An 11,476-nucleotide genomic window follows, 5' to 3' on the forward strand; every position below is an offset into this window, starting at 1 on the left:
TGTTTATTATGTCGCACAAAATGTCCCGAGAAAAGGCAACAACCTTCAACCTACAGCTTTGTACAAGTACCTGCACATGTGTGACCTGGCATAGAAAATAATCGGTATAGGGTTTTTACACTTCGTCGAGTGCTCGCGTTCGTCGCTGCTCTGTTAACGTCGTTGGGAGATCCGAAACGATACAGCGGAGATCCTGACCAGATCGGATAAATGCGTAAACGCACGGTTTGTCTACGAGGAACGACAATTTCAGTCTTCCATCGACGACGACCGTCAAAGAGGTTCGCGCGCGGAGTGAACGACGCGTTCAAGACGCGGATGAAATTGAAGGCGCCCACAAAGGCTCGGGTCCTCGCCACGCCAGTCCAAAATTTGGATTTTTTAATCGCACAAAGCGCTAATGAATCCATTTAGTCTCGCAAGGGGGGGGGCCCGCTCGACTCTCGCTCGATACAGGGATCTTGGATAAACGGACAAACGAACCAAATAATTACGCTAATTAAAGCCGCCCAATTTGTGCTTTAGACAATTAAAGTGCCGAGGGTAAGGTAGTCTAACTCATTAACAGGCGGGGGTCGGCCACATACACACGGGCGCGCTCCCCGTGTGTGAATACATCGTTTCGGCATACGCGCACCCGCACGTCCTTGTGTGTCTCTCTCTCTTATTCCCTCTTGTTAGCGGCGGAGTGTACGCGCTGCTGTGTGCGGCAAAGGGGCACGCATAATGAGCGAGGGTGCCTGGGTGAGAGGGCGATCCGTAGGGCGGAGGGCGCACTTGCACGCGAATCTTTCGAAATCGAGGGTTACGTTATTTTATAAGTTGTCGCGATATAACATAGAATCGCGGAGAAAAATTCGTGCTGTACCGCAATCAAATCGTATTGTGAGGTTTACATAAATTTCATCTTGTGCCCGTGAAACGGTTCACAGATCAATTCTAAATTTATTAATTGCGGGAGACCTCGTGCGTCGTTCGAATCGAATTGCTGCATGCTGCTTGGAATTGCGAAACGCGCACACGCGTGACACGCGCCTTTAGAGACGCTTGTTAGAGCGGGCAAGATTGACACGTCGGTCGCAATTAAAACGCAAGGGAGCTCGTGCTCGCGCGCGGCAAATTGCGTATCAAGTTGGAGGAGTCGGACAAGGAAGGCGAGGCACTCGTATTATCATTGGTGAAATCAACTAATTAGAAATTGCGTAGACCGCTCGTTAAAGATCGCCCCGTCGACCGTAATCGCCAATTACTCTCTTAGTGCGGACTGCAGTGAACTTCGCTCATTAAAATTATTAAACGCCGCGGGCGACGACGACCGGGGCCTCGGCGTTTGACGTTTCTACACGCAGCGCGGCGCATTGTAGGATCGCCAAATTTTTGCGATCCACCCGTGGGAGATTATAAAATATAAATTACAGATCGTATTTTTCACGACGGATTCTTTAACGAGACCGGTTTTCCTCCGGAGATCGTACGTAGTGAAACGTAAATTGTACCGTACGGATAAAACAGGTATACAGGAAGTAATTAACTATATATACTCACAATTAAAATATATTTGGTTGTAAATTTTTAAGTACACGCATGTACGGTCCTCGTGCGAGTGAGATGAATCTTGGCGCGATCAATGTTTTATCAAAGATATATAGAGATTGTTATTATATATTAGTCGGCAGTGTGCGGCGCGGCGCGCGCGATAATATCGCATCATAACAGACGGTGTTCGTTGTCATTCATCACCGGCGTCGAACCGTTATTCGCTAGTTACTTTCGATCAATTACTCCACCAGCAGAGCACGTATGCCTCACTCAGCCTATTAGGACGGAACACTCGGATATCTAATTTAATACAGACGCTCTGATTACCAACTGAAGATGTATACAAATGTCGAGATGACAAAAAATTCTACCGCCGCGCCGGCATTTAATTAACCGCTCGACTATCACGTTGCTGCGATCAATATAGTCGTCATCAAATGTATCTAAACTATTAATGAGCCCGAGCAAGGGGCCTCGTTTCAAGTAACGATAATTAAGTAAAATAACGAATAATTTGCGCGCTCTGTTTGACATTTTTTATGACTGTCATAAATAAGCTCATGGATAATCGAAAATTCTTGCTTGTCATCAGCTTTCCAGAATGGTCACGTAAAACACGCGTGAATAATGATACTGGTAATGGCGTCGGACGATTAAGAGGCCAGAACGAGAGAGAGAAAGAAAAAGAGAGAGAGAGGAGGAAAAAGGAGAAGCAGATTTTATGGCTGATCCTCGATCATCAGCTGTATAATTCCTTCTATCCGTTCTAGCTGATTGACTTGGCCGTCGGCCTCTAATTAGCAATTATGGAGAAATCGAAAATGCGATTCGGTCGAGCGGGGCGCACGCGTTTCTCCGCTCATTAGTCCGCCACGTATTCGGCCCGGAAGTAGATATTATACGACCGAATTGATAAAGATCGCGGCCGCAATTAAAATCTACCACTTCGATTTATTTACGAGACACCTGACACAAAACTCGCCGAGGAAATCATCTTTGATTAGGATCTCGCCCACGCGCGAGACGATATAGTTATAATGACGGAAGAAAATTGAATTAATATATAAATAACGCCGCAGTTTCTGAACAATCGTTTTTATATTCGCATATATAAATATAGATAAACGAGACGCGCCTTACGGTCGATCAGCGTATTTAATAATGCGTGAAACACCGTGTATACGACACACTTTGCTTTCACGAATCGCGTCGGTTTACACACGAGAAAGTAACGCTGCGCCCGAAGAGAGTCTCGCGCGTTTCAAAATTTGTGCATTATCATTTTCTTGTCGCGGGGAGTAGGCAAAATCGACCGACGCGCTAAGCTTGTTTGCATCCGCATATTTCAGCAGAATTTATCAGCTGAACGCGCATTTATAATTGAACCGTTGCAAACGATTGAAAACAAACCGCAAAAAAATGAAAATAAAAGGGAATAAAAAGAAAGAACAAAAAGCGGGGAAAAATGAAAGAGAGAGAGGGAGAGGGAGAGGGAGAGAATAAAAAGGGAAAGATTGAAACGTCATTCGTGGGAGCAATCATCGAGATACTGGCCGCGCGATCAGCTGTGGATCCCGGGCAGATAAATTAGCAATTTAATTATAGAACTGTCAGCCGGTAATTAAATTAATAACGAGAAACCTCAAATCCAATCCGCTCCGTCGTCGTAACAGCCTTATGCGCGCTCTCGGAGTAAAATCCGACGCAGACATCGATATCGTCGGCTATATCGCGCGTTTCAAAAGTCGATTTAATTAAATATTCCATTAGCGTTAAATGCAAAGTTCGATTTTGACAGTGGCACGTATACCGCGCGACCTCGCCTCGGCGAGCCTTTCCCAAGTTTCGATTCGATGCGGGATTTTCAGGTTCGTTTCTTGAAGTCGCGGCAGTGAGAAGGATGGTCGAGTGCGTACGTACGATGTACCCGTACGTCGGATGCGTCTCCTTCGCGGAGAGGAGCTCCTTACGCCGTCGGCGCGTTGGAGAGAGAGACGTGAAATCGTGGCGCTCACCTCGAATCCCCGTCCGACATACCCTACGTATCGTTACGTAGCTAATTGCTGCATAAACAGTCGACTTTACGAGCCAACGGGTATACGGCTGACAACCGCTTCGCAAACATTTAACTGCCATTAACGCAGGATACGAGCGCGCATCGCGTCGCATCGCGCGGCACGAAACGCGCCGGTATTGAAACTCGATGCGTGTCCAAAACCGCGAACGAAATTGTTGAAAAATAATCGCGGGCTTGATGCCGTAATCAGACGTCTGGCGCGGACGTTCTCGGAAACGCTCCGCGGATGGACACGTCGCGACCTTGAACCGAGTCTTAATCGGACTTTTTTTTTTATTATTGCAGATTGTTCGGCAGCAGCGGCGTCTGTTCGAGTTGCAACAACGCGATACCCGCGAACGAGTTGGTCATGAGAGCCGGCGACGCGGTGTTTCACCTGAAATGCTTCAGCTGCAATAAGTGCGGCGGTCAGCTCGTTTCCGGCGACAGGTGAGTCCTCCGTTTGTGAATTTCATCCTTCTTATCTTACGTTCGGGCAACCTTCACCCGGCCCGGCGAGAAAGCCTTTACGTGACACGTGACTCTCACAATTTCAGATATTACTTAGTGTCGGGCACGCCGGTTTGCGAATCCGACTGGCACAAGATCGTGAAATCGACGAGCGTCGCGGCAGCGGCAGGCGCGGCCGGAAACAGCGGTGCGCCCGTTAGGAAAGGTAAGGTCGGCAGGCCTCGAAGGAGCCGCGAATGAGGCGGCAACCCGGTCGGTCGCCCGAAAAAGGTTCAACCCTCTCCGCAGCCGACGCCCCCCGTCGTACCTTCGCCTCAGGTAGACGTAGTGGACGTCGCCGTCGGGGTGGATCCCTATTCGCCGCCTCCGCCGGGTCATCAGCACTATCATCAGTATCACCATCACCACCATCACCAGATGGCACTCGTGCATCCGGGTCTGGCGGCTCAGCAATCGCACCTCCAGGCGTCCAGCTATCAGGACTGGTCGTCCTGGGCTCAGGATACCTGCGATTAGACTCGAGCTGCCCGCCGCAAAAGGACCGTATCCCAAAGGACAGCGCGATGAAGAACGAGCCTACCTAATTTATCTAGCGTCGCGAGCCCAAACGCCTCAGAGGAATCACAAAGAGGGGAGGAGGGCTAGCGTAGTGTCCCTTGGGAACCGCCATCGGCGACTCTACGAGTCGGAGTGTCTATCGTGATATTGACGTGTTTGAACTTGCCGTGGTAGCCGAATGTCTCCCAACATGCGGTGCCGCGATGTTGAACATAATTGAACTGGCCGCGAATATCGAGCGTCTTTGCGTTCTGACGGTGTTAACGTGTCGAGTGCGTCCGAACTTGCCGCGGATGCTGGAAATCTCTGAACGTCTTTGAATTTGGATAATTCAGAACCGCAAATACCTCTGGAATGACAAAGTGACAAAACTCGAACAAGAGTTTGCACGCAAGAGTTTTCGCATTAATATTGACACATTGATGTTGTGAATATCGAAAGCATCCTTAAGTTAATTCAGCAATTTGGATCTTACTCTTCGTCGGAAGATAGCGTCCAAATTTTCGATCTTGTTGATCACATTTGCGACAAGTTGAGACGGCACTCGACACCGCATTGCAGAAGCACATTTGCCACGAGTCCGCCGGTCTTCTTAATAATTATCTTTGCTCAATTGTAAAGAATCGAAGAAAGTTTAAGATACGACCCATCGTGCATCTACCATCAGCCGCAGTAGTGACGTCAGTTCTCTTCTTTAAAATCTTTTGCAGTCGTCGTATTGCAATTACCTTGACACGAGATGTGAAATGTAGAATTCGTTGACACCTACGACTGGCGCAACTTGCAACAGGCGTTCGCACGTTTGCAAAATATGAAAATAATTCTTCCCGTCGATGTCACTCTCAAGATCATTACCAAATTATTTTCCGATGTCCGAAATCTTTGCGTTATTCTATTTCATTTTATGATTAGGGAGATTATCTCAATTCTGGTTACAATTCTAAAGTCGCTTCTAAGTTTCCGCGAGCACGCTCCGTCGATTCTTGGTTGTCGCCACTCGGGAGACAACACGCGTCTTCGGAACGGCCGCGGCGTCGCGTGCTAAATTCGACACGTGCGATCAACGAGGATCTAATCGCGCGGAGAGAGAGGAAAGGAGAGAAAGAGAGATAATTCGACGAGAGATCAAACGCGAAACGACGGCGGGGCACGCAGTTCTAGACCCTTAGAAAATTATTTTTCTTTCAAAATCACCGTTCTCCTGTCGATCCGCCGCCGCGCTTCGTAAACTCATTAGGCGGCCCTTGTTCCCACCATCGTTAATTGAGTGTCGAGGTGAGACGAACGACACGGAATTATCATTCGAATCCTTCTTGTTAGGCATCCGCGCGCCTGCTCGCTTCTCTCCTCCCTTTCTTTCCCTTCCCTTCCTTCATTTCGCTCGCATTTTCGCTCTCCCTCTCCCTTTCTTGAAAATTTATCATATTTGAAACAGCATAATCAATTAAGTATAATACGTATAACAAAACGAAATCCTTCTTCCACAGTGTCGGTACAATTGGATAAAATTTTAGCGTAATCATAAGTACGTTACGATTCGCTAAATTTCATGTAAGGTACAAAAGTAGGTGTCGTTCTCGAGGAGAGAACAAGAGCTCAATTATCCCGAGAAATATCTTTTTCTCTCTCTCCCTCTTTTTCTTTCGTTTAGCGAAGTCTACGTTACGCATTGGTTGTTAAAGTTGATCGATACAGGATTGTCTGCGGAAACCGTTGTTTGCCAGTAACAACGTTACAATAAGTCTAACTTTCGATCGAAAGAGCATCGATCCTTCGACGAGATTTAACTTAACGAATTTCCTCTTTGTCGCAGTTCTTAAATTCACGACGTTCGTCAAGCATTTCCGAAGAGTAATCGCGTGCTGCACCGAAGAGTACGCGGACGACACGTTGCGCGCATACGCTAATTGTAAGTGACGTAACTCGCGGCGAGCAAGAAATGACATTGGCGTGCAACGTGCTCGAAGCTCAAAGTACAACGGATTCAGAGGCGGGAATAAGTTTCGGCGCGAGATGTGTATCATAAGAGCAAAATCGCCCTGTTACTCCTTTCATTCGTCAAATACTCTCATTTTAAATGATGATTCGCGAAAGCGCGCGCGTTTGCGCGTGCACCGCAACTATCTCCGATCGAGCGTCGTTCGCACTTGGAAATCTTCAGTATCGTTGTGTCACAGTTCGCGCGTGAGCGGATCATGCCGCGGTTATCACGGAAATTGGGCAAAGACGACGCTGAAGAGTCATGGTAGTGCAAACGGCTTGATATTAGGGATTCGGAATCTGATAAGACGCTCTCGAAGAAGAATCGACGCCGCCAAGGATCGCGATCGATTTCATGACTCTGCGACGTCGCCGACGGAGACGGTGAAGAGCGGCATATACAGACGTGTACATGTAGATTGGGCAGGAAGTTGCGCCGACGGATTATGTCAAGGATGCACAAACTCTTATTTCGACATCGGCTCGGACATAGGGGGCAATGGCGCTTGCCATCGCAGATCTTGAACCAGACGCACGAACGAGATAAAAAATGATTTTTCGCGATGAGTCTCAATTTTGATTTTTACTCCATTTTATTACATATCTTGAATGTATAAATTAGAAAATTTATATTAATCGGACAACTCGTATATTCGAACATGTATAATCGAGGAGCAAATTTACTCAGCTCGCTTGAATTTCCTTTCGTTGCCATGTGCGCGTGTCGGATTGGGATTTGTGCATCGTTGGCTCGTGTAATTTAATCTTGTATATAGGGTACATTTTGTATATTGTTAAAAGTTTGTGTGATATAAATGGTTATGTATTTACTATCGAGCGCGAACGGCGAACGGGGCACCCGCGCGTTTATTCCACGGGCGATCGGCCGATACGCGACGTGCCATGGTTTTCCGTGGTCCTGCATCGCCGAGTGCGGTCGCGCAGCGACGTTTTCCGTCGTAACGTCGTAACGACGGAATACGATCTACGCTCGCTCCTTACGAATCTCGGTTTCGGCATCTATCCAAAGTTTCGTCGATTAATCGAATTAAATCTCGTCTCGAATGTACATAACGTTAAATTCTGTATCGTTTCTCATCCGTTTTCTTTTTTATTCGTTATTTGACGTTTCGTCAGCACGCGATCTCGCGAAGTCGATTTGTCGATTGCTGAAAGCCCCGTCGCGCGACTCGCTCGTCCGATTTGCGCGACGAAAAGCAACCGTTCAAGGACAGCGCCGCACCGTCGCAAAACACGCGTACGGAACGCATGATCGCGTCACGGGATCTCGGGCAATCAATCGAACTGCGACGCGCGACGTCGCGCGCTGCGTACCGCACTCGGCACGCACTTGGCGGACCCGGAAACGATCGCGCGAGGAGCACGGAAAGTCCCCCCCTCCGCCCCACGCCCCACGCCCCATGCCCCATGCCCCACGCCGTCCCATCCCGCCCGGCCGAGTGGCACGCGCGCGGACCGCGACGACCCGGTCCCGCGCGCGTCTCTATAGTTAATTTTGTTATTTCATTAATCTCGGACTTCTTCGTAATCGGGACCCGACATCTGTATGTGGTTTCGCGGCCTCTTGTAAAATACAATTACACCCATGGAACACACACGCGCATACACACAATCGTACGCGAACACGATTTATTAATTAATAAAAAATCACAAGTTTTTAGAAAACGGGAGGAAACCCTTCACCTGTGGTTGGTGTTATTCATTTACCCGGTACTCTGCCGCAATCCCATATTTTCTTTCAGGATTGTATTCAACGAAGGTGACTATTATCAAGCAACGTAAAAATTCTCATTACACTCGTGACTGCGGAGTAAGGAGAGAAAGGAGGAGCAGCCGGTTGATTCGGTTAGCGTTAAGCGAGTTAAGCGGGAAGGAAAATCGATCACGAAACCATTATTCCTTACCGCCCGCTCCCAAGTGGCTGAATTAATTCGAATGATTCGAATGTTTCGTTTCGGCGCGAGGCCGGTTTTCAGCCAACTTCACGGCGACGAGCGCGGTCGTGCTCGCGCAAGCGCGAACGAGCGAGCAAGCGAACGACTCGACATTCTCCAGTCGGATATAGATATTTAACAAGGTAGGAAAATTGTCTCGAACGAACAATCTCACGAACAAAGTTCTAATATCTCGTCGACGAGAGTCGCGAAAGGACATCCCAGAGCAGCGCGATCAACATTTGTCAGTTTCTCTAAAAATAGTCTGAAAAGTATCGGTATCCCTCCCCTCCCCCAAGATTCCCTTTAAATTCGATTCGCGCGTTATCGGAACAACGAGCGACCTGATAGGAGGCCATCAATAATTACCTGGACCCGTGCCCGCCTAACTCTAACGAAGGACGATTTCTAACGATCCCCTCGCCAGCGTCCAACTTCTGGACGTAATTAATTCCCGGGCTAACCTGGAATGCTATAATTAATTGCCGGTGGGGCTGATGAGGGGCAGAACGCAACGGGTGCAACAATATGTACCCCGCTTCGATTAGAAGTGTGGGGGTTGGGCGGAGGTACCGGCGGAAACGGTGGAGACGGCGCGGGGCGGGGGGAGAGGGGAGGGGACCGCCTCCGCTCACAGTTATGCAATTAATTAAATTCAGTTTGTTATTCGCCGTCGACTGTTAATTGCCGCAAAACTTCAAGAAACTGCACGCGCTTGACGTTTCAAAATGCATCGCGCCGCCGCGCCATATTCGCGATCGTATTCAAGATCACGACTGTCAGTCGTATTATCTAAAGTATTGTGTCTCGGGGAATCGTAATTAGCGTCTATCGCGAATTTTCGCGACGCGACGGACGCGTCAAAAGGTCTCGTTAGCGTTCTCGCGTTAATCGCGCGCGTCCTCGATCCGCCAAAAAAAAAGAAAAAGAAGGTATTCTCCGAAAGAACGTTAACTGATTACGTCAGTGACACACGCTCATATAATTAACAGTACGCGTGTACAAGCGCGCGCGAGATGCACGCCGTTTGACCTCGGATTTAATTGATACGCTCGCGAGACAGTCGGCAAATAAAAGATTAGGACGCGATGCGAGCGGTTTAATTAGCGAGAGAAGAGAGATTTCCCACACTCTTTCACTTTCGCGTGACGAACCGTCTTGCAGTCACGCTAGTCGGTTGCGAAAGAAAAATGGTAACAATATTCGAATTAACGAGAAAAATCGGCATCTTTGAACGCTAAGAAAAGCGAATAATGTCGAAACGCTTTTCATTTATTTCTTTTCAAGTCTTAAACTATATGTATACTGATTGTTAGAAATAAGATTCGCGATGTTATACGATTTTTGCCTTCCCGTTGATGATCGTTCGTTGCATCGCAGTCTGGAAGCATTTCTCGTTTCGGGAGCGCGCTTTGGCGCATCTATTCCTTTGTTTTTAAGAAGAAACAAAAAGAGAAACGAGAGGAACGGGGAGAAGGGAGAGGAGGAGGAGGAGAAGAAACGAAAACAATCGATACGACACGCCGGCAAAGCCAATCGGGCCGCGTTCTATTCGCGGCGCGGCCAATCAAAATGCCTACTACGTCGCCGGCAGGCCCGCTAATTAGACGCCACGTAAATCAGTCCTGAAACTCAACGTTAATTAACACGGGTTTCCGTTGGAGTTGCTTAGCCACCTATTTATCGAACGACACAAACGCAATATGGTCGGACACGTGTACGTCCGTTAAATATTAATAAAGGGTGAAATTTAAACCAATACCTTGAGTTAGAGGACATTTTGTTATTTTTAATTACACGTGTTGAAATTTATTATTTGAACACAAAATAGTAGTAATTATTTTAAATCCATTGGTTTAGTTAAATTAACGACATATATGTTGTGTAGGAGCAGTGGCGACCTACGGGAATGGTTAAAAATGACTCAAATTGAGTATAATTTGACCCTACTAATTTAAACAGAATAATCTCGCGCGAAATGAAGATCGGCGAGTGCAGAATCGCGAGACGCGAACGAGGCGATCAGCTCCTTCGCGACAAATAAAATCCGGTCCTCGTTGTGAGCGTCTCGGCTTCGGAGCTCGGAGCAGTCGGAGCTCGGTTGATGACGACCACTTGTTCATCTACTCCTTAATCCCTTCTGCTTGTTAACACCGCGCTATACGCTCCGCCGGCGGGACGTTGCCGGAGAGACAAAAAGGGATCGTTAGCGCTCGCGGCCGTGTAAATACTGGCATACGTGTTTCGAAGCGGAGTGCGGCCCGCCGCCGTCCGAGTATTTCGGATGGCGTCTAACTAATCCGATGTAGAGTTTTCAAAACGCGGATTCTGCCGTCCTGACGATAATCGGGGAACGCGAATAGAGTTTCACCGTTACCGGCACGGTTCAACTCCTAGGCTTTCGAGACACCTGCATCGCGAATCATCATCGATAATCAGCTATTCGCGAGCAACAGGTTTAAAGGTTTTAAGAATGTATTTAAACACCGACGCCGACGCGTTCCCGTCGGTTAAACGCGTAAACGGACGTGCGACGCGACGTGCCACGTCATTATACGATGACATTACGCAAATTGCACGGGCCCGGACGCCCCGTCGAATTTCTTTCTCGCGGCGTATGGCGTATATCCGCGTGACGGACGCGACGGCGCGAGCAGGGTGGAAAAATAAAAGGAAAGGGGGAAAGAGGGGGGAGAATGAAGGATCCGGGCCATCCGGGGAGACAGACGAGGGGTTGCGCGCGAGGGTGGATCGGTTGACACACTGGCGAGGCAATTATTATTGTGAGTGGTTGGCGACGGGACTCCGATGATATTTTATTTAAGAAACAATCGGGTAATAGCGCGCTTCAAGAGGATAGATAACGCCGCGAGCGCGAGACGGAACCCAGAGAGGCCGAATGGGACCGGGGAAAAGT

The 11,476-nt window shown here is 48.3% G+C and overlaps 1 protein-coding gene across 4 annotated transcripts in view; it reads left to right on the forward strand.

Annotated features, from left to right (window-relative positions):
• LOC143901752 (uncharacterized) overlaps positions 1-8,284 on the forward strand; it is a 169,548-nt gene extending 161,264 nt beyond the window's left edge. For all 4 annotated transcript variants that reach the window (XM_077414275.1, XM_077414278.1, XM_077414276.1 and 1 more), the window contains 2 exons: positions 3,902-4,045; positions 4,153-8,284. In XM_077414275.1, coding sequence (XP_077270401.1) covers positions 3,902-4,045; positions 4,153-4,306 — 298 coding nt within the window. In that variant the 3' untranslated portion in view covers positions 4,307-8,284. The remainder of the gene's footprint in view (positions 1-3,901; positions 4,046-4,152) is intronic.
• Positions 8,285-11,476: the final 3,192 nt, after the last annotated feature.

Source organism: Temnothorax americanus, unplaced genomic scaffold, assembly GCF_048541705.1.
Source record: "Temnothorax americanus isolate GAGA-0224 unplaced genomic scaffold, ASM4854170v1 Scaffold36, whole genome shotgun sequence".
NCBI lineage: Eukaryota > Metazoa > Arthropoda > Insecta > Hymenoptera > Formicidae > Temnothorax > Temnothorax americanus.